The sequence below is a fragment of the Dunckerocampus dactyliophorus genome, chromosome 6 (assembly GCF_027744805.1).
Source record: "Dunckerocampus dactyliophorus isolate RoL2022-P2 chromosome 6, RoL_Ddac_1.1, whole genome shotgun sequence".
Lineage (NCBI taxonomy): Eukaryota > Metazoa > Chordata > Actinopteri > Syngnathiformes > Syngnathidae > Dunckerocampus > Dunckerocampus dactyliophorus.
The window spans coordinates 2,960,223-2,984,447 of NC_072824.1; the positions used below are offsets into that span (position 1 = coordinate 2,960,223).

General features: G+C 41.1%; 1 protein-coding gene across 2 annotated transcripts in view; it reads left to right on the plus strand.

Moving 5' to 3' along the window:
- LOC129182336 (protein tweety homolog 3-like) overlaps positions 1-23,058 on the plus strand; it is a 43,586-nt gene extending 20,528 nt beyond the window's left edge. Inside the window, exons 4-15 of one of the 2 annotated variants that reach the window (XM_054778325.1) lie at positions 4,497-4,608; positions 4,681-4,901; positions 4,967-5,062; positions 6,606-6,678; positions 6,774-6,849; positions 8,855-8,910; positions 9,004-9,096; positions 9,184-9,276; positions 9,345-9,481; positions 13,196-13,372; positions 14,994-15,069; positions 20,128-23,058. In XM_054778325.1, the coding sequence (XP_054634300.1) occupies positions 4,497-4,608; positions 4,681-4,901; positions 4,967-5,062; positions 6,606-6,678; positions 6,774-6,849; positions 8,855-8,910; positions 9,004-9,096; positions 9,184-9,276; positions 9,345-9,481; positions 13,196-13,372; positions 14,994-15,069; positions 20,128-20,262 (1,345 nt within the window). In that variant the 3' untranslated portion in view covers positions 20,263-23,058. The remainder of the gene's footprint in view (positions 1-4,496; positions 4,609-4,680; positions 4,902-4,966; positions 5,063-6,605; positions 6,679-6,773; positions 6,850-8,854; positions 8,911-9,003; positions 9,097-9,183; positions 9,277-9,344; positions 9,482-13,195; positions 13,373-14,993; positions 15,070-20,127) is intronic. The other variant, XM_054778326.1, reaches the window with a different exon arrangement.
- Positions 23,059-24,225: the final 1,167 nt, after the last annotated feature.

Sequence of the window (24,225 nt, forward strand, 5' to 3'; positions counted from 1 at the left end):
ACCCCTGTATGCCACATACACAAATGTCTTCTTTTATAAAACTTGTAATAAATGAATGATCTATTCAGAGATGAGTGGAGTAGCCAACAAAACAACTGTACTCATTTAAAAGTATTGTTACTTTACAATAATTTTACTCAAGAAAAGGACATGTGATGTTACGCATATCGGTATCGGTTGATATCGGAATCAGAAATCAGGAATCAGACAATATCGGCTATTGGCAAAAAATCCAATATGGGACATCCCTCGTTATTTAATATTGTCTTTTTTCAGAGAAACCAGTGCAGTTTTATTTAACTTAAAAATAAGCCTCTTGTGTTCATTCATTGTTTGTTTGTACAGTCAAACTTTTTATTATTGATGTGAAATTTGGTCCTGTTTTCTTTTAAATGCAATTTAGGTGCCAAAATAAGTGTGTTGTTGTAAGGCAGTGGTTTTCAATTGTTATTATTTAATTATTTTTTGTATTTTATTCTTTTTTATTATTATTCCAGTGGGGACAGAAATATTCAAGGCGCTTTGAAATACAATTGAGAAACTGAAAATATCTATTTATTTATCTGTACTGTACAGACTGTTTGACGCAATTTAAGGCAAAATAAGGTTCATTTATTGACAATTCACACATGGCTGTTTACAGTCAGTCAACCTCTCAACAGACAAATGTGACCGCAAATGACCGAAGTATCACAAGTCCGAAGTCTCAAAAGTGTTGATATTTTCATTTGAGAATTGATTTTAGAGCGTGAAGAGCCGTTATCGGAGGTATCGATGTTTCAGTATCGATCCGCGCTTCACTATTAAACATGTATGTTGACTGTTGCTAAGGGCCCTGTCGTGAGCCCGGACGTGATCATTTTGATGGCATACGTTGAACTGCCGACGTTTTTTGTTTTTTTTTTCAATTTTGGGCGTATACATAGCGTATTCATAACGAGGTCGACGTAAACATGACGTATTAGTAACTTATATACAACGTTTCTCTAACTTATAAACAACTTATATCAACGAATGCGTAGCGTGTGTTCACAATTTTTGCCCAACGGCCAACGCCTGTCACACCTTGACAATTTAGCCAGCTTACGCCAACGTATGAAAAAATTGGCCAATACGCTGGCGTACATCCAATAAGTTATGGGTAAGTTTTGTATAAGTTAAGAGCACGCTGAAGCACGCCGGCATACGTCATAGTACGTCCAAGTCGACCAAAAATTTTGTGCATGCACAAAACATTTCGACGTATGTCAACGTATGATTAATACGTCCCGCATCCGCGGGCAATAAGTTATGCGATCGTTGACGCCCGTTCACACACGTTATTTGTAAATTACGTACAAGTCGTAATACGTCAACATACCTTGAGACAGAACTGTCTTCTTGGTGAATGAAGATGGAGGCTGTTGTTATTGTATTTGCAGGTGAGTTTGCAGCTTGACCAGTAGAGGGCACTGTGACTGGGAATGGAACCAACTTTACTAATTTTATAAATGCATTAGAGTCACAAATCCATGAGTGGTAGTGTATGCATCCTACACCAGGGGTCTCAGACTCGTGGCCCCCGGGATGATAGTTTGCGGCCCCCGTCTTAATATGAAAAATTAATATTCGTGTGGCCCGCAACTTTGATATGAATGACACTTGTCGTGTGCGGAGCTGAACGAACCAATCACGGTGAGGTATATGGTCTTGAGGGCGGGACCTCGGCCGAACGAACCAATCACGGTGAGTTATATGGTCTGGAGGGCGGGACCTCGGCTGGGCAGCACGTCCAACGCCTCACTGCCTTAACTTGTTCACCCGCTCATTCATTCATTCCTCTGAGACAGAGCGGAGTCAGCGACTTCACGGCTTCTCCTCTGCCCAGCTGAGTGGAGGAATGAATGAATGAGCACGTGAACGAGTTAAGACGGTGAGGCGTTGGACGTGCTGCCCGGCCGAGGTCCCGCCCTCGAGACCATATACCTCACCGTGATTGGTTCGTTCGGCCGAGGTCCCGTAATAATGTTAAAATATTTTCAATATAAATATACTTTTTTAATATAATAACATGTTTTAATATTTTTGTTTGTTTTTTTAATATATTTTTTAATATCTTTTAATATTTGAACGCTGTGCTACTAAAATGAAGATTTTCCTCATATTATGAGTTCATTACTGCTAATTTATTTAATTTTCTCATTAGAATATGACTTTTTCCTCTTAAAGTTTTGACTTTATCCCCATAATATTATAACTTTTTCCCCAAGCTAATTAAAATAGTTTTGTTTGTTTCCCATTAATATCATGACTTAGAACTTATTTTTAAATTGAATATTTCAACTCTGCGCTACTAAAATGATATTTTTCCCTCATAACGAGTTGTGAAGCGCTTTGTGTGCCTATTATTATTATTATTATTATTATTATTATTATTATTATTATTATTATTATTATAACCCAGCCAGTTTACACCGTCCATTGCTGTAAGTAGCCGATGTTTGTGAGGACGTGACATGCCGCTATAAATGAATGCTTTCCCACGCAAACGTTCTTTCTCCTCACTATTGCAGCATTTCATTCACAATATGTACATTTCTGCGTGTCATCAGTAGATTCTTTTTATTGGCCGATTCCGTGGAATAGTTCTCCTTCCTGTGGCCGGGTAAAGGGTGCTATCATTTGGGCGTAGGGTACCACCGTGACTCCTCATGTTGTTGCCGTCAGACAGACACGTGGACTTGATTTGATTGACAGATGACAAAGCAAGCACAAACTTCACACTTCCTCGTTTGCGTCTTGACTGTATCTTAATAACCCCTGCAGCCTCCCACCCCCTTCCCAGCCTCCTTGCTTCCTTTGCAGCCCCCTTTCTTGTTTTTCTCCCTTCTATTTATTCTTCCTCCCTCTCTTTGGCCCTCTTGCTGGCCTAGAAAGGTTGCCATGGAGACAGAAGCAGATTGGATGTAGAGACGAGAAATGAATTATACAGTCAGGGAGAAAGTGTGTGTTGGTGTGACTCAGTGCTTAGAGTGTATTTTTTCCTGTAGGTTTAAATATTTCATTATAGGCTATAATATGTCATATTGAAAAGGCACTGTGTGTGTGTGTGTGTGTGTGTGTGTGTCTGTCTTTCTTTGTCCACCATCAAACATGAGGTCATCGTTGTATTTTTGGCACAAGGCTGACTTGAGTGGAAGCAATGGTTAGTTATAAGGAATAGCCAGCAGAAAAGAATCGGATCAGAATTCCCGATAGGACAGTCGGTGAGCGACAATTTCAGCGACATGGGAATTTGAAAGTAAATGAATGAATCGACAAAAACATGGCATATTTCCTGTAGTTGTGTAGTTTGACTGCCCTCCTGTAGAGACTACCAGGCGTCTTGCACAAATAAACAATGAATTTACAATCAATGATAATATTTACTAGTAATGTATGCAATATTTTTCCACACATAAATATTGATGCTTGGTTGGAATGATATACGCACACACGTACATTACAACATACTGTGTGTACAGTAGCCTATATTATATATAAATGATTATATATTTAACATTTATTTGTATAGAATTATTTGTGTTTTATTTATACTGTGAGAGTAAGGTGTTTATGTTGTACAAATGATATTTTAAAATATATAATATGTAGAAATACACTGTATATATTGTTTTCTATTTTTTTCTTTTTTTAAATGTTATTATTTTTATTTCATACAGTATATTTGTAAAAACCTTTTTCCCCACAAATAAATACTGATTCTTGATTTGACCAGTATACATGGACTATAACATTATTACATGTACAGTAGCCTATATGAAATATGTCATAAACATTTGACATGTTTATATTTGATATAGATTTTCTGCTTCTATATTTATATTTTATGTACAGTTTATAGTGCGGGGTAAGAAGTTTATTTTGTACAAATACATTTTTATAATAATATTACATAATAATATTAAGTATTATTATTATTATTTTTACATGAAGTATATAATATACAGTACATTTATTTTCAGTGCCGCTTATCCACAATTGGGTCATGGGGGTATGACTTAAGGCGAGAGGCAGGGTACACCCTGGACTGGTCGCCACCCAATCACAGGGCACATATAGATCATTCATACCTATGGACAATTTAGAGTCTCCAATTAACCTAACATGCGTGTTTTTGGAATGGTGAGGAAGCCGGAGAACCCGGAAAAAACCCATGCACATGCAAACTCCACAGAGAGATGCCCAAGTGGAGATTGGAACCCAGGTCTTGGCAAGAAAAGGGCGGCCGTGTTGCTTGGATAGCATAGCATGTGAATGCAGATGGAGCACGTTACACGCGATCTGTTGACCCAGTTACAATGTACACCCTGATTCATTCCTGGTAGTCGTCCTCTACTCGCCCCAGGCTTGATGGCAAGACGGTATTAGGTCATACGTATCTCCTGACCGTGCCCATCAGACGTTTGAAGCGAATCACACTGAGGTTTGTCTATATTTGTTTGTCTTCCTGTTAGCGCTGGCATCGCCGTGGGGTTCTACGGAAACGGGGAGTCCAGTGATGGCGCCAGTCGCTTGGCCTATTCCTTGCGCCACGCCAACCGTACCGTGTCCGGGATCGAGAAACTGGTGCGTGACGGACAGACACAAAGTGGTGAGGTGAACGGGACGAGAAAAGTCCACCGTGTCTTTTCCCCGCAGGTGTCAGACAGCGCTCTTGCGCTCAACCAGACGGTGGAAGAGAACCTGGTCCAGTTGGAGACGGCCTACAAGGAGCAGACAGACTACGTGTCCATCGTCCAGAAGCTGCAGGGACAGCTGGACGAGCTGGTGAGGCTGATGGTGGACGTTCCCTTCTGGTCCAACACTGAGGTTTCTCTGGAGGACATGGCCCGCCAGACGGAAGCCTTTGACTTCTACAGGTTTGGAGTGACATTGGATCACGTCTGTGTTGATTTGCTCCAAAAATGTTCATGTGTCCTCACAGGTGGTTGGGCTACCTTGGCCTGCTTCTGTTTGACGTCCTCATTTGTCTCCTGGTGCTCTTTGGCCTGATCCGAAACTCTCGGGGAACTCTGATTGGGTATGTGTCCATACCGACACGGGTATTGTCTTTCTTGATGTGTTTCGGCCTAACGTGGATAAAATAAAATGACCTAAAAGTTAGGACTCCACAGGCTGTAGCGCCACCTGAGCAGCCTTGATGTTAGTGGCGCCCCCTATGGGTTGTGGTCAACATGCTTTGTAAGACACGCTAGCGTTCCTCCAAGTTTTATCATCATCAGACAAATGCAAGACTTAGTCCTTGCCAAGTCCCGCCCATACCCCTCTCCAAAGACGTTTGGCGTGACGGCGGCCATGTTTTTCACCCAATCTCGCTCACATTTTACACACACGTGCACCACATTTCATGGTGATCAGGTTGCACATCCTGCAGTTACCCTGGGTGTTTTTTGTAGCGCGCCTTGAGCTGTGTGAGAAATTGGTGATGAGAGCGCCACCATGTGGTGTATTTGTCAGAAAAATAATAGCACAGGCAACACGGCAGGGGTGCATTTTTAAAAAAATAAATGTTCACCCTTTTTCGTGCATCACTTCAGTTGGCTGTGCGTGTTAGTGTGTGTGTGCGTGTGTGTGTGAGAGGGACTGTTGTCCAAAGTCCGGCTGGGGGGCCATTTGTGGCCCACGGCTATTTTTTTATTGGCCGCGGCACAGTCTAGAAATATAATTTAATAAGAAAACAAAAAAAAAGCAATAACTGCAAAAAAGCTGTTATTTTAGCAGTAATTTTATAAAAATAACGTAAAAATATTAAGAAAAAAGTTGTAATCTAAAGAGAAAAAAAGTAATCATTTTACAAGAATAATAATGTAGTATTATATTAAGAATAAAATATAAGAAAAAATAACGTCGTTTTAGTAGCATAAAGTTGAAAGAAGAATGAAGACCTGATGAGAAACAAGCAAAACGACAAAGTTGTAATTTTTGGAAAAGTTGTCATATTGTGGGAATAATATTATGACAAAATTTTTTACGTAGATTGTATGAGAAGAATCTTGAAGTAGTTGGAAAATGTAAGAAAAAATGAGCAAGACTGAAGTTGATTTAATAATCTATCTTTTCACAAAAAGCTGGTTTTATACCATTTTTAGTTGGGAACTGATATTTTCTTGAAACTTACCTGTGTTCTACTGCAGATTACTAAAGAACGGAAAAAGGTAGAAACAAACTTTTTTTCCTGATGAAAGACGGGAGTCTTATGTTTCTTTTGGTAGGTTCCATGGTTATATACTCATAGAAGACAATAATCTGTGTGCCTTGAAAGATCAGTCAATATTGTTTAAAATGGCCGCTACTGTGAAGGGGTTTTCTTTGGAAGAACGGCTGGGATTGAGTGAGTTAATAATATACTTTTTCATCTACTTGACAAAGCTTAGATGCACTTTTTTCTTGAAATATATATAACTTATGTTAGCATATTTACAAAATCTTAAAGTGTCAAATCTGCATCCTTTTGTTTTTCACTCTGTGGCCCTTGCTGGGAAAAAGGTAGGACACCCGTGGTGTTTATACTGTAGTCAGTTCTTATCTACAATTCTGTTTTTTCCCCATGTTTGCTCCTCCAGAGTGTGTCTGCTGGGGGTGCTGACTCTTGTCATCAGCTGGGGGTCTCTGGGCTTAGAACTGGCTGTCGCTGCGGTAAGTGTAACCATGGCAACGTCGCAGAGCTGCCTGGCTCTGCAGTGATGTAATCTCCTTCGCTGTGGTGTGTGCGTGCGTGTGTGTGCCCTCAGTCAACCAGCGATTTCTGCGATTCGCCTGACACCTACATCGCCCGGGCGACCAAGGAGAACGCCGTCATCAATCAAGGTAGCGGCCAAGATGCTGAATGATGAGTTTAGGGGTTGACGCCGTGTCTCGCTCTCACACTCGACAGCCCGAGCCCACCCTGACAAGACAAGCTGCTTCTATTTTAGGAACCGTGTGCGTGTGCGTGTGTGTGTGTGTGTGTGTGTGTGTGTGTGTGTGCGTGTGTGCGAGTGTGTGTTTTTGATTGACACCCTGGTATCCTCTCAGTCTGTGGGCTGACTGCAATGCATCAGCATGCACCGCCCTCGCTGCAGCCTCCTCCTTGTTCTTTTTTATCCTTTTGGCGCATCATGTGACTTTTTTTTATTGCTTTCATATTACACGAACCACACGTTTGCTCCTTTTTTTTACCCCCTCCCCCACACCCCTTACCTCATCTTTTAATGAGATCTGTTGTCTCTCGCTCGTTTCCGCTCTGTCTGCTGCAGAGTGCAGATGTTTCCTGTGCAGCGCACACGCACACACACACACGCTGCCTCCAGTAGAACAAAAAGAAAGTCCAATGCTTTTGAAATAAGCCTCTGAAGTCACACATTAACCCAAAGTCAGCATTTGAGCCTCAGAAATAGTTAGTGTGCTTTGCTTTTTCTTTGTTTTTGTGTGTGTGAGAGATGCCACCACAGAAAGCTGCCATAGTGTGATGATAACCATAGAAAGGGACATAGAACATATATCCGGTACTGTACGTTCTGATTGCTCAGTACACTTAAGGGAAATAATGACTATGTAATAATATTAATAACTGATGAAAGTCAATAGAAGTCCAAGCCGGTATACAGTAGGTCGAGTACCAACCTTTTATTTTACTAGTAGAAGCGTTTCACTTCTTTTTACACTTACATGACAGTAATCCCGTGCTTCATCAAAGTTAAGGGAACATGCGTTACCTATACTATTATTTTTAATCATGAAAAATAAGTTTGGATATATATATATATATACATACAAACTAATTTTGATACAGTGATACAGAAAACAGTAATAATCCAGTGCTTCATCCAAGTTCAGGGTTGAACATGCATATTTAAGACATATTATTTTTACTAATAGAAAAAACAAAAACGTTTACAATATGCCAGTTAACTTCATTTTATGCTTGTATGGCAGTTAAGAATGCGAGAAAACACGACACGAGTCAACTCGACTTCAGTAATAATCCCGCGCTTCATCGAAGTTGGGGATTGCACATGCATTTCTTTGATGATTATTTTTAAGAATGAAGAATAAATCTTGCTATACTGTACGTATACTTATGTAACCTTTTTATATGCTTGTATAGCAGTTAAGAGTGCTAAAAAACACGATATGAGGTGACTCGGCATCAGTCAGAATTTTGTGCTTCATCAAAGTTGGGTGATAAACACGCATTTAAAATTTGTATTTATTTTTCCTAATAAAAAAATAGGTTTTGCTATATAGCAGTTAACTTCTTTTTACACCTGTATGGCAGTTAATAATGCTAGAAAACAGAGATACAGAAAACAGTAATCATCCAGTGCAAGTTCAGGGTTCAACATGCATATTTGAAATGTATTATTTTTAATGATAAAAAAAAAGTTTGCAATACGGCAGATAACTTCTTTTTGCGCTTGTATGGCAGGTAAGTGGGCTGAAACACGTCCATAATGATCCGGTGCTTCATCAAAGTTGTAGGATGAAAATGCATATTTAAAACATATTATTTTTAATAATAAAGAAATACATTTCACTTCTTTTTACGCTTCTGTGGCAGTAAAGTAGGCTAAAAAAAACATGAGGTCAGACATAATTTTGTGCTTCGTCAAAGTTAACGGTTTTTACATTTTTAATAATAAAAAGTAACTTTTTTTAATGCTTGTATGGTAGTAAACAATGCTAGAAAATGCCATACGAGGTCACTCGTCCATAATAATGTGGCGCTTCGTCAAAGTTGAGGGTAGGCACACAGTTTATTGTTTCTCTATGGCGGCTAGCTTCTTTTTACACTTGTATGATGTTATTTTGTGGTGTTTTTGCATGTTGCCAGATATCCTGCAGTACTACCTGCGGTGCAGCCCGGGCCAAGTCAACCCCTTCCAGCAGGTAGAAGGAAATGCGGCTTGTGGCTTCGCTAGCGTGTGATGGAGTTGCCCATGATGTCTTGTGTTTTGTCCGTCCGTGCGTGCGTGCTTGCAGAGGCTGTCAGGGAGCCACAAGGCGTTGGTGGAGATGCAGGACGACGTGGCCGAGCTCCTGCGATCTGCGACGCGTGACTACGCCAACACCAAGGTGTGTGTGTGTGTGTGTGTGTGTGTGTGTGTGTGTCTATACCCCCCACACATTCGTGCACATGTGAGCTCCGCTTTGTATGCGCAGGGGAGCCTGGAGCAGATCCAGTTTGTGCTGAACTCCACCGAGGTGGGCCTCCACCAGCTGACGGCCCTGGTGGACTGCCGCAGCCTGCACATGGTGAGTCACTCGGCAAGGACCGCTCCAGGAATGTCACAGTCATCGTCCTCCTCTTCTTCCTCTGTCAGGATTACGTGCAGGCGTTGACGGGCCTGTGCTACGACGGCGTGGAGGGCCTCATCTACCTGGTGCTCTTCTCCTTCGTCACCGCCCTCATGTTCTCCTCCATCGTGTGCAGCGTGCCACACACCTGGCCTGGCAAGAGGTGACACACACACACACACACACACACACACAAGCACACGCACACACACACACAGAGAAGTGTCATTAACAGCTAACATGCTACTAACTCCACCCCTGTAAGAGTCCATGCATGTTTGTGTTCTTCCATGCGTCCATCGCCACACTCTGGCTGAGGTTTAATTTCCACACATTTCCACACATCTTCTTTTCCTCGCCACAAAACCCCAGCACCAGATTTTCTATCATTTTTTTTCCTCCATGTGCCCCACTTCCTCCTTCTGTTCCTTCCCCTCCTCCCCCCACAATGATTTGGAATTGCTTTGGGCTTCAAGCGAATGCTGCTGGATGCTGAGGTGGATATTTAATGGCCTTATGCTCACAGAAATGCCTTCTTCCAAGGACCAAACAAGCCTGTGGGGGTGGGGGGGGAAACACACACACACACACACACACACACACACACACACACACAGATATGACATGAGTTGGAGGCATTCTGTGTTGTTGTTGGTTAGCAGCAGCAATGCAAGCATATGGCCCCCCAGCACTAATCCATAACATGTCTGAACTGAGGGGAAAAAAGTGCTGTGTGGGTTGCTTGCTTATTATTCCAACTTGATGGGCCTCTCAGCTCTCTGCTGTTGGTACACGAGCGTAACAGCGTCACCTGGTGGCCATGCAGGGCAACAACTTCTGGTGTGGCCTTGGTCTTGCTAAAACAAGCCTTTTTCTCTTTGTGTATTCAGTTCAGTCAAAACAAAAAGTAATTTAAGGCATTTTAAAAAGCCATATTTTAAAAATAATTTCATAACCTTTAACACCTTTAGTACATGACATTAATAAAAAAAAAAATAATAAAAACAACACCTTGTTCTGTTTGTATATTTAGTTCTTCCATAAAAATTATAAATAAAAGAAATAGAAAAAAATTGTAAAAACATGACTTTTTCAGTTTCAGTTCCATAAAAAATAATGATAATTAAAAAAAAAAACATTGTAAAAACTTGTGCCGTTTTTGTTTGTATGTAGACTCAGTTGCTCAATACAAATTATTAAAAATAAAAAAAGAAATGAAAAAAGCTAGTCAAAACATGTCTTTTTATGGTATATTCAGGTCAATAAAAACAAAAAAAGGTTTTTTAAAAAAAGCTTGTGAAAACATATGCCTTTTTGTTTGTACATTCAGTTGTTCAATAAAAACAAAAATATTATACAAAAATTAAAATAAAAAAACTGTAAAAACATACACCTTTTTCTGGTTGTATATTCAGTTCAATAAAAACAAAACGTAATTTACAACATTTTATAAAGCTGTACAAATATACACATTTTCTTTGTTTGTATATTCAGTTCTTCAATAAAGTAAAAGTAAAAAAGAGAGATAAATCTTGCAAAAACATACGCCTTTTTTCGATTTCATTTCCATGAAAATGAAAACTAATAATAATTTTTAAAAAGCTTGTAAAAACTTTTTTGTTTGTATATTGGGTAGCTCAATACAAATGACAACAAAAAAATCTATATTTTTTTATAAAAACTTGTAAAAACATTTTAGTTACACATTTTTAAAAAAAAGCTGACAAAACAACCCTTTTTCTGTTTGTATATGCAGTTGTTCAATAAAATAAAAATTGTAAAAAATTGAAAAAAGCTTGTAAAAAAAAAACATGGCTTTTGTAGTTTCAGTTTCATCAAAATAAAAAAATTATTAAAACAAAACTTGTAAAAACGTGTGCCTTTTTTGTGTGTACAGTACTGTATATTCAGTTGCTCAATAAAAATAAAAAATGGGAAAAAAGCTTGTAAAGACATACGCCTAGGCCTCTCACGATAATCGATAAATCGATAAATTGGCATGTGCATGTATTCGTATGTTCATCTGCTCGTCTCCAGTGGCGGAGCCACAAATGTTTCATTGGGGTGGCCAAGGTGAGATCATCACTCACATCGGAGAGGCAATAAGTTGATACCTGAATTGTCTAGACGGCCACTGGACCATCCGTAACTCGGCCACTGCTCGTATCTCCGTGCCACACGGGCCGGATGACAAGAGGGTTCACTCTGCATCTGTCTGTGTGCTTTGGTTCTATAGTGGAATGAACAGAGAGAGTGGGCCCTCCTCTCATTCAGCCTCTTTGTGGAGGCGGGGCTACTAGTGAGTGGCTACAGGGGGTTTACAGGTAGCCTCGTGAGGCAGCATACGCTAACATGAATGAAGGCGCAGAAGGCGAATGCCACAGCCGACAGCCCCAGTGGGGGAATATTTCAGTTTTAAACAGAATGAACACCGACGGCCGACGTGGACAGTTTTCTCAACTGGGGTGGGAAAGAAAACTACCGATGGAGGTGCCTCGACAGTCAACGCTTACTGAGGCGTTCGGTCGGCAAATATGAACAAAACAGTGCAAAATGGTGCGCGCTCACAGACAGTGTCGCTCGTTACATTGCCAAAGAAATGCGACCATGTGGCATACATTTTAAACAACATACGTACAGGCAACTTCTGTGTCCAGCTAATGTGTCTCACACAGGTACACTGTACTTGAGTACCATCTAATGGTTTAAATGTGAATTACTCCTCTGGAAAAAAAATGGTCTCAAAAAATGTTGCTGATAACATCGATTATCGCCGATAATTTGTAGCACAATTATCGACCAGCAACATTTGTTATCGTAACAGGCCTACATAGGCCTTTTTGTGTTTGTATATTCAATTCCATAAAAATTAAAAATTAAAAGCTTGTTAAACTTTTTTGTTTGTTTATTTGGTTATTGAATACAAATATATAGATTTTAAAAGCTAGTAAAAACATATAGCTTTTTCTATTTGTACTTTCAAGTCAATAAAAACAGAAAAAGTAAGCCATTTTTAAAAAGCTTGTAAAAAAAAAACGTGCAGTTTTTTCTGTGTGCATATTCAGTTGTTCAATTAAAAAAGTTAAAGCTTGTAAAAACACAAAGAGCAACATGTCCGACTTGAAATGAGTAGAGAAAAGAGAAACGTCGTCTCAAACAGCTTGTGGAAAGGTTAATGCTGTGATGGACGCTGGGAAGAGTTCATCCTCGTATGCTCAGCTACGCCGAGCTGCCGCTCGAAACGCCAGCGTCTTTTGCGGTTAATTAAGCCAAAGAAAAAGCCCGACGCGGCCAGGATGAATACGTTGTTGCGTGCCGTACGTGTTCGGGGCGTTCCAAATCATCATTTCTTGGGACGGATTTGAAGCCTCATCTATCCTGTTACGTTGCCGGCTGCTTTTACATTTTTGACCATTTTTGTGTCTGGAAAATGGTTTGCACCCAACCAGCCATGTTCTCTTCTTGATTTCCTTCCTTCTTTCTTTTGTTTGCTTGACGTTCCATGGAGCACTGGGAGATGCATGAGTGCCGACGTGAGAGATGTGGTTGTGTGTCGTGGGAAGGAAGGCAGGGAGGGTGAAGAGGTTGCATGCACAGTGACTGACTGCATGATTCTAGATAGCTTCTGTGGTTTATGAGTCCCCAACAGGAGTATTAGTGCAGAGGTATGACGCGAATGAATGCTGCTTTCCTGCTTCTTTGGTGCCGGAGTCATGTTCTGACCCAGTCTTAGCTCAGGTCTTTGCACCCCAGCTGGTCCACCCGGCCCTCTCCTTAACTCCTGTTTACAATCTGTTGTCTCCCCCACCCCCTCCATTCCTCCTACCTCCCCCCGTCTGCCTCTCTCCCGCCGCGCCCTCACCCCCGTGACCCGAAGGACGGATGAGGAGGACGGAGAGGACGAGTCGGGCGCCTCGCGGGGCGGCGGCGTGCACGATAACCTGTACCGCGTTCACATGCCCAGTCTCTACAGCTGTGGCTCCAGCTACGGTAGCGAAGCTAGCCTGCCCGCCACCGCCCACACTGTCAGCAACGCCCCCGTCACTGAATACATGTGAGTTAGCACCCCGACAGCAAGCATAGCTTACTGGTCGCCACGCATTTCCACCAAGCGCTACAGTACCACTTGTTGGCGTCCCTCTGCTGGCCTGCTGAAGAGACAGTCTCGGTGGATAAGAAGAAAAGATGTTTACAGCGGGGGTACGTCCTGTATTTGACTCGTTTGCGCCAGTTTGAAGCCGGCGTCATGTTGGCAACACTAGCGTAGCGAGCTAAAGTGCTAACATTACATTTTAACAGCAGCATCGTGCCAGGTTAGCATATTTGCTGAAGATCAAATGTATACCTTCCACGCCTGTAGCTGACTGACAGACACTCTGCAGAGCTTCATTTTAAGACGTGTGGCAAAGCCAGCTTTACGTCACTGCATACGTTGGACAAGCTACTGAAGTCGCTCGAGTTCAAACCAGCATCGCCAAAGACGTCACGCAAAACCCGACTGACGGATACTTGGCCGAGCTACAGGTTTTAATATAACGTGTGGCGAAGCCTTTTCCCCTAATTTGAGTATTCTATAATTGTAATCATAATAATAATTCTATTAATAATATTATGTTCACTATTCACTAACAAATAACAAAAGTATTATTTTAAATTGGATTTGACAGTGAAAAACTTTTCTGTCAAAATTGACAACAAATGCATTAAGCAAGAAAGAGTCAGTGTCTTTTTAATAAATAAAAAATGATCATGAATATAACATAAATATATTTAAAGTACAAAAAATACAAATATATATTAAATATATTATTAAATTAATTATTAAATAATATACAGTATATATACAGTATATAAATTATTTTACAATAATATTGAAACTAGTAAATACATAATAAAAAATAATTATTTTAAATTGGATTTGATAACAAAAATTAGGAACTTTTCTGTTAAAATTGACAACAAATACATTAAACAGGAAAGATTAAGTGTCTTATTTATTTAAAAAAATAATCATTAATATAACAAATATATTTAAATAAGTTAAAAAAAACACAAATATATATACAGTATATATATAATATTTTTCCAATAATATCCATCCATCCATTTTCTATACCGCTTGTCCTCATTAGGGTCGCGGGCCAATAATATTAAAATAGTAAATAAAAAAATCCAATATAACCTGTGCGCTAGTATGATGTCCATGAGGAAGGTTGAGTTTGTTTCCTTCAAGTTTAAAAGCCAGCGTTTGAGCGCCCCAAAGCAAACAATTGAGGGAGATGACAGAGTTTCAGCACGTTTGGTGCTAATAAACCAGTAGAGCATCCATTTTGCATAATAGCGGAGCTTCGAAGCTTCGGAACGGAACTGGACGCCTTGGTGGAAAGGTGGCGCCATCATGCTAGTAGCCTCAAAGCCAGCTTTCAGCTTTCCGCCTGATGTTTGACTGCCAAAAAGAATGACGGGGAAGTCCATATGATATATTTTGTCTATGACAACACATGCTATATTGTCCCCAATCAAGCCGTGCCTGCTACTCTCTGCAGTTGAGCAAGCAAAGGGCCACTATAAGAGGAGTAAAAAGTAGCTGGCGCTGTGCGGAGGCAAATATTTATGAGCAGATGGAGCGGCGTGGGGCCGGCAAGCAGTAAGTAACCTCTTATTCTACAATGCAGGAACCAGAACGCAAACTTTCAGAACCCCCGCTGTGAGAACACCCCCTTGATTGGCAGGGAGTCCCCTCCACCCTCTGTAAGTGCACACTTTCTAGACAACACCCTCCCACTCCCTCCTGTCTTCCCATAGGTACAAAGAGGGGCTATGGGAAGGTATCCCACCCCCATGCAAACCCCCATCCCCCTTCCCCCGGGTCATTTTGTCAGCCTGGGGAAACAGGAAGTGGTGGATGATGACACATTAGCGACTTCTCTATTTCTGATGTCTGCTTGGATGCTCAGAGGCCATGCTTGAATATTGTTTTGATGGGGGGGAGTTGCTGTGGTTCTGGAGAACACGTTGGGTAGCGAGACACGAATACCATCAGTCGTCCCCACCCCCTCCCCGCACCCACCCCCCCCTTCCCTCTACCCTTTTCCCCCGCAGTGTCTCATGCGTCCGTTGAGGTGTATTGTGTCCTCTCTTCTTTATGTGACCCCCACACCCCAAACCACCCCCCTCCACCATGCACCACTGGTGGGCGTCCTTCAAGACCTTTTGTGATATTTGCTGTAACTACTAGACGACTAACCTCTACCAACCAGGCTAACATCAGAACTAGAACGCTAAGCTAACTGAACTATTCATCATTAATAATAACAACATCATCTCTACCTAATTTAATACTCTCATTGATTAATTAATTGATTGATTGATTGGCGTTAGCCAAACCCCGGCTGTCCAAATGACTGCTCGAAACAGCATCTTTCTATCGAGGCTTGTCACGATAACAAATTTTGCGGGATGATAATTGTCCCACAAATTACTGTCGATAATCGATACTATTGACAACATTTTTTAGATAATTTTTTTTCAATAATTATATGCCATAATAATGCGAGTACATGGCATCAAAAGCAATCAACTTTAATTTCTCGAGTATTTAGAGCACCATGAGAGAGCAGTCCAGGGTCACAGTGAGCTGGAACTACCGCTACGGAGACGAATATCCAAATGCCAACGTGAAATGAACAGCGACTGAGACGAGTCGCCAACGTGAAACTAACTTCACCAACGTGCAGAGTGAAGCCTCTTGGCATCCAGCCTGTGCGGTACAGAGAGGAGAGAGAGGGGAAAAAAACACGCATGCTTGCGTCACTTTATTGAGGCCAACAAAATGACCGACTTTGTTTGTTTTTGTTTTTTTATCGTTCGATTTTTCCGATTTTTATCGTGACAGGCCTATCTTATATCTACATCTGCTTACACGACCTATCCATCTGTATACAGTCATCCCTCGTTTATGGTGGTTAATCGCTTCCAGACCTGACCATGACCATGAAGTAGGATTCCTTATTTATAAATGGAAGACTTTCAGTTGTTTACCACCTTCTAAACACGCCTTTAACATGATTGGAGTCCTCTAGACATGAAATAACACCCATATAGTCACCTTTACACTCCTATTACCCAATACACTAGACATCCATCCATCTATACCGCTTCTCCTCATGCTGGGGCATGCTGGAGACTATCCCAGCTGACTTCGATACACCCTGGACACAGCAGCCAACCGCAGGGCACATATAGACAAACACACTCACATTCATACCTATGGACAATTTAGAGTCCCCAATTAACCTAACATGTGGGAGGAAACCAGAGAACTCCACACAGAAATGCCCAAGGGAGAATCGAACCAAGGTCTTCCCGATCTCCAGACTGTTACTGTGTTGGCCAACATGCTAACCACTAGATCACCGTGCGACCCTACACTAGACATAATAACATATAAAAGAAACCTGTTTACCACCTTCTAAATCCACTTTTTAGCATGATTACCGCCCTCTAGACATGAAATAACATCCATGTAGTCACCTTTATGCTCCGATTACTCAATATTGTAGACATAAGAGAAGATAAAACAGATTAAACATAGAAAACTTGTTTACCACCTTCTAAACACGCTTTTTAACATGATTAGAGTCCTCTAGGCATGAAATAACACCCCAAAAGTCACCTTTACACTGCTATTACCCAATATAGTAGACATAATAACAGAAAATAAAACATAGAAGACATAGGAAACCTGCTTACAACCTTCTATATGTATTTTTTTTAACATTATTAGAGCCCTCTAGACATGACATAGCACCCCTATAATTACCTTCACCCCCTACTATTGTATTTGTATTTGTACTTTATTTATCCCACAGCGGGGAAATTCACTTGTTACAGCAGCAAGCAAGATACGCAAGTAAAGAATACAGTGTAAAGAATACATAGTGACTACAACATGGTTCAGGTGGTGCAGGTGTTGTAGAGCCTGACAGCGGTCGGTATGAAGGACCTGCGGAATCTCTCCTTCTTACACCGTGGGTGTAACAGTCTGCTGCTGAAGGAGCTGCTAAGGCCAATATAGTAGACATAATAACAGAAAATAACATAGAAGACATAGGAAACCTGCTTACAACCTTCTATATGTGTTTTTTAACATTATTAGAGCCCTCTAGACATGACATAGCACCCCTATAATTACCTTCACCCCCTATTAGCCAATATAGTAGACATAATAACAGAAAATAAAACATATACGACGTAGGAAACCTGTAGGAAACCTTTTTTAACATTATTATTGAGCCCTCTAGACATGACATAACACCGCTATAGTCACTTTTACCCCCTATTAGCCAATATGGTAGACATAATCTCATCATAATCATATCTACCTCTGCAAAGGCGTGGAAGTCGGTCCCCTTTTGCTCTGCCAGACTGACAGCTACCCTAAAGCTAAAGCTAGCCAAAATTGTAATTGTCACCGAATTGGTGATTAGCCAGAAAATACAATACTTACTTCCTGTTCTGTACAGTACTTCCTGCGGTGGCTATGGTCTCATCAATGTGACATTACTAACACCTAGTGACCAGTGTGCATTACTACATCGCATCACGTCTTTGACTGAATGCCTCTTCTGAATGTCTTATACAGTCAAACCTGTCTTAGCGGCCACCTTTATAGAACGTCCACCTTCCTATAGCAGCCACTGAAAAATCCCCCGCGGAAAATTTACATGTTATAGACCCTGTGTATAGCGGGCCACCAACCTGTCTATAACGGCCACCTGTCTATAGCGGCCACTTTTGCCATTTCCCTTTAGCGGCTGCTATAGACAGGTTTGACTATTTCTATTTGACCTCATTTTTATGTTTGAAAATGCTTCATTTAGGAAACAAAAGATGTAAAATATGCCTTGGTATTCAGCCAAAAACAGCAATGATGTATAAATTCATACATTTTGTAAAAATTGTGACAGTGAAGCTGCAAAATTGGAAGCATGAAGTGTTGAGGGATGACTGTATATATCTCACCATGCTGTAAATGCTCCAGTTGAGCAGAGTCTCCGATTGTTGTCGCAAAAGCAACTAACCTCCGGGGTCTCCCATTAGCGCTGTGTCAAAATCACATCTGTGGCTGTAGGCAACGTCCCGATAGGTGCATCTGAGGTATCACGAGCAGGCGGTTTTATCTAGCTCTGCGTGTGCTTTAAAATGTTGTGCTTGTCAAACTTGCCCTGCTGTCGTTGACAATCAACTCATCAGCGCCGTTCATGCTGACTTAATAGTGACTGACTCTAATAGGTCTAATAGTTCTTATAAGAAGGAGTTTTCACACAACAGAGCCAGCTGGCCCATTAGTGCTAAAGGTGGCGTGCAGGGGTGCCATGATGGATAAAGATCAAATCGGTCACCCCCTAGGCAGCTGTTAGCATTAGAGCCCTTAGCATTAGAGCCCTCTAGACATGAAATAACACCCCTATAGTCACCTTTACACTCCTATTACCCAATATATTAGACATAATAACAGAAAATAAGACATAGAAAACCTGTTTATGACCTTCTAAATCAGGGGTCTCAAACTCGCGGCCCTCGGGCCATTTGCGGCCCACCAAATCGTATCTTGCGGCCCGCGACTGGACATCAAAGAGTAGTGTAACTGCAGCCCGCAACATCCGGGCAAGCTCAGTGTTACTTACATACTTACAGGGGCAAGTAAACACCAACACTGAACTAACAGTGGTGTTATCACATGGATGTATTGTGAATTGTATCGTATCGTGAGGTACCCTGAGATTCCCAGTCCTACTCCCAATACTTGATGCGGCCCAGCCTCACCCAAACTCTACCCCAGTGGCCCCCAGTGAAATTGAGTTTGAGACCCCTGTTCTAAATGTTTGTTTTAACATTATTAGAGCCCTCTAAACATGAAATACCACCACTATAGTCACCTTTACATTCTTATTACCCAATATAGCAGACATAAAAAGATAAAATAAGACATAGAATACCTGTTTATGACCTTCTAAATGTTTGTTTTAACATTATTAGAGCCCTCTAAATATGAAATAACACCCCTATAGTCACCTTTACACTCCTATTACTTAATATAATAGACATAATTACAAAAAATAAGACAGAAAACCTGTTTACCTTTTACATATGTTTTTTTGTAACATTAGAGCCCTCTAAACATGAAATAACACCCTTGTAGTCACCTTTACACTCCTATTACCCAATATAGTAGACATAATAAGAGATTAAAAATAGCTCTAATGACTGATAATTTTAAAAAACCTGTACTGTGAGGGTGAGCAAATCAAGCGGTGGCTCCCTCCTCCCGATAGTAGTGATGTGGTAGTAGTACTGTACTGTACTGGTATTTGATTAGGACTAATCAACAGGTACACTTGGTCAAATCCTAGTTTCTTCCAGTCCTTCTTACTCCAGGTGTGCACAAAGTACACTTAAATCTACATTTAGAAAAAGTAGATATAAAAAAGTTATCAGTATTGGTTTGAAGAAAAAAAAAAAAGGTACGGTGCATCTCTACTACAAATACTACCTGGGGTGGAGCAGGTTGCCTACAGCCGCAGCTGTTCATCAGTGTTTGTTAATCTGGTGCTAACTAGAGGACCTGGGTGCCTATTTGCTTTTCGTGGCGTCTTGGAGGGCCTGTGTTAAGTGAATGGAGGCGTGAGGTGGAGCATTTAGAGTGTGACCTGAGATCACTCAAGATTTTTTTGCTGTTAAAAAAATAAATCAAAATTCTTACTGAATGGATGACTTTCTTTGGCACTCTCCCCCCCCCTCCCTCAGTACACCTCCAGTATGAGGGCCAAGTACCTGGCCACCAACCGCCCGGACCAGAACCGACGCTCCGTCCCCAACGACCAACTGGACCCGGCCAGCCGGCCGCACGCCACCGCACGACCACAGTCGTCGGTCCACTAGGGACCAGAACCACTCATCTCGACAAGCCAGAACTCGGCGAGAAAGAAGCACACGTTTGTCCACGTGACTCAAGCGCCTTGGCTCCTCCCCCTTTCTACTTTCTACTCATGCCACTAGGATCCGTACACTGCCCCCTAGTGGACACACACACACACACACTGTAGAAAATGTAAATATGAAGCATCATAAGCATCATTTCATGAGCCATGCATCATTGCTGGTGACGTGCTGTGCCGTGCACTCCATTTAGCGCATCAACACGCACATTGTGTAGAAGTAATCACCATGTTTAGGTAGAACGCCAGCCGTGCAGCGCCACACCAGGACATTTACCAGGAATTCTTGGAGGGGGGAAAAAAAAAAAAGTGCCAAAAAAACCCCAACCTTACAAGGATGCCTGATTCTGTCTTTAGACGTCTCGCAGGAGAGACGCTTATGTTGAAATAGGACAAAAAAACAATAACAATAATAAGGAGGGGAGATGTGCTGCGGTGCTACATGTGGCCGACGTCTTCCCATTTTCCTCGCGGGACTAACGGACTTTTATGCAAGTGATACTGTGACAAACTTTGACCGACCTGGTTCTGACGTACTCGCAAGCACAAACCTTCGTCACGACGCCGCCCTCGCTTCTCCCGCTTAACGCACAGCCTGTACAAAAAAACGACGCTAGCCCGCGTGCGACGCGTACGTCGAGGGCGCCGCCTTCTGTTTACATGCGCTAGGGTCGTGTTTACGCATCAACGTGCTATGTAAAGGTTCACGTGATGACAAAACCAGCCCCGTTGAAAAAATAAAAACAAAAAAACAAAAACAAAAAACGTTGTGGTGTGCATGCCAGGCCAGCAGGTGGCGATGTCATTTGGTAAAGAAACACCCAAAATTAGTGTTTAAAAAAAAAAAAAAATTGAAAATGACATCATTAAATTTGCCGAAGTGTTTTGTTGCCAAAGCTTTGGTAGCGCAAATACTAGTCCCGCGCTGTGTTCCACCATTTTTAGTATTTTTACAACAACGGGTGTTAAAAATTCCCCTAAAATGCACCAAAACGGGACAGGTTTTAGTCGTTTTTATGTGTGAGTCGTAGCTGCCAACGACTAATAATAATCCAGCGACGGCTTCTCGTAATTAGCGAGTAATTAGCGTAATTAGCCATGCTCCCACGTCGTTCAACGCTAACGCTCAAAATGCACAAACGCGACAGCGGGCGGTGCGGCGTTCCGCCATTTTTGTTGTTGAACGGATGTGCGCACTGAGCAGCGTTTTCACAGTTTACCGCTTTAGCACGTATGCGCCAACCGTAAGAGTATCGCCTGCTCTTTGTCGTGTTTTATTAGCATTTGTGACTGCGACGTTCCATAACCATTCAGTGACCACTTCCCGTGTTAGCGAGACAATCTTGAAAAAGTTTGCGCCATAAGTGTTCTTGCACTTTGGCTGCGCTAAACGTTAACGTGCAAAATTTACAAACGCGACAACAACCATTTTAGACGTACAGACTGAATATTGTTTTCACAGTTTGCCGTTTTTAGCGCTTGGATGGAATGGGCTGCGCTAGCAATGCTATTGTCAAGGAAGAATGACACCGTTTTTACTTGTTGTCTTTTGTTATTTGCATCATAGAAGCTAAAAGCTCCAACGTTACATCCATTATTTCAACATTTCATGAATCCGACGACCACTTTGTCATATTTGCAAGATCGGGATTTTTTTTTTTTACGCTAACATCGCAAATTGACTTGTCGCAAGTGCACTTCGAATGCTAACGTTAACACGTGAAACACATCTGAATGCATGCCGTTATTAGCGCCATTCCCGCTGTTTCCCCGCCATTTTTCTCTTGGCCAAGACGAGCAGGCACGTGCACAGACTGAAGGTCGTTTTCGCAGTTTTACAGTGGGTTTTAGAAATTCAGTATCGCTCCAAAACTGTTATCGATGGACCAAACAAAACAGTTTTATTTATCTTTAGTTAAAAACCCTGACTAGCATTTGCGTCATTGTCGTTGGCAGCTACGACGTTTTACGCTAACAATGCTACGGGTGACAAAAATGTGCTTCAATTGAGTTTGCTTCAAAAATGTTGCTGTCGTGTAAATGAACGACCAAAACTACAATGTTTTTATTACTTTTGATTTTTGTTTTGTAGTTACGCTAATTAGCATTTGCGAGGTACAGCATTTTCAATAATGCAACGCCCGCTTCTTGTACTAGCAAGACAATCTTGTGTGATGAGTTTGGAACATTTGTAACGCTAACAACGCGATTAGCCGAGTTCTTGCTAACGTTAACGTCTAAAAAGCGTCCGAATGAAAGGCCTTTCATAACGTTTTTAAAAATCTCCCTTTCCACCCGCATATTCATATCACCAACATGTTTTTTTATAACAATAATAATAATAAAGATAGTTTCCCTGTCTTGTAACAATGGACATTAAAAGATAAAAATAGATGTTTTTGTAGGAGAATGGTGTTTTTTCCTCTGTAATTAAGATCAGTGGTGTGTTTCATTTTTTGAATCATCATAAAACGATTCCAGTGACACACACACTCTTGTCTTTCAAGTCCTGCCTGTGTGTGTGTGTGCGTGCGTGCGTGAACCCCAGGACTTGAAATACACACACGTGTCCAAATGTTAGCAGTGTTTTTCTATGGCTGTTTTTATTTCATGGTTGAAGTAAAATAACTATTATTATTAATAATAATGCTGTAAATGTCCAAAGTGTGTAATGATATCATTCAAGATGGAATAATTGTTTTAAAAAAAAAAAGAAATTAAAGCAACTTTTAACATCAAACTGATCAATGTGTGAATTTTGGCACCATCTAGTGGCCGCAAATATACCCGTGTCGTTTTTCAGTCGAGCGATCTAGTGGTCATACCCGTTAGATCTTCCGAACAGAATTGCCATTCAGTAATTGTCCGTCTTTTATTTTGCTGGATTCCAAATTCGTAACAAATCGACAGTCTTCAAAAAGGTGAGTGGATGTTGACTTGACAATTTGACGCAGTGCATTGTGGGATAGCTAGCTAACAGCAAAGTGACTAAGTCTCCAGTGTCGTATTTGTATCGCCTATTTGCATAACAAAACGTCAGCTTATAATCACCGAAATTTGCAAAAACAAACGTGAATAGCACTTTTGCTTAATCTACTAAGCCTTTTTTTAAATGAAAAAACAAAACGAAAGTTACGACCGATGGACCTGATGCAATGCATTGTGGGATAGCTGTAGCAAACCAAGGTTACTAACGCTGATCTGTACTAATAAGTCTGGATAGCTCATACGTCGCACGCGGCCGTGCAAGCCGCTGAAGCCACAGAGACGCCATCTTACCACTCGCATCTCGTACGTAGCAGACTACATTGGCACAGCGTACATAGCGTACAAAGCAGATGAAGAGGCTCGCAGAACATCTATATTTTACATTAAAAAGCGGGGAGATTCTCCCATTCCTTCAAGTAACGCAACCTTCGTCCCTTAAAAACCATTTGATACGTTATTCTCTATCTTTTGGCTATATTAAATGTACTTTTTCCCCTTCCGATTCTCATTGCCTTTGGGACAAAATTCTACTGTGCACCCTGGCTCAGCACTCCCCTATAGCAATGATAGTTTTACTCCTCTAGAAAGAGATTTTCATTTGAACTGCATATCCCATCCCTTTTTCCACGGAAATCCATGGTCATGATCCTTTACTTTTTATTCTTACTTTCATACAATTCACTATGCTGTCGTCTGTACAAAATATGAATCATAAAAGTTTTAAAATCATTTAACATTTTGCTGATTTTGTATGTGTTATGAAATAGAAATAACCTCTTTTTCTGATAAAGAAATATAAAAACCACAGGAATAATATGTAATATAATATGTAATAATATATAAACGTTGTCTCTATATGGGGGTTCATTTGAAATTCGGGTAAACAAAAAAAAAACGTATTTTTTTTTAGATTTGCAAG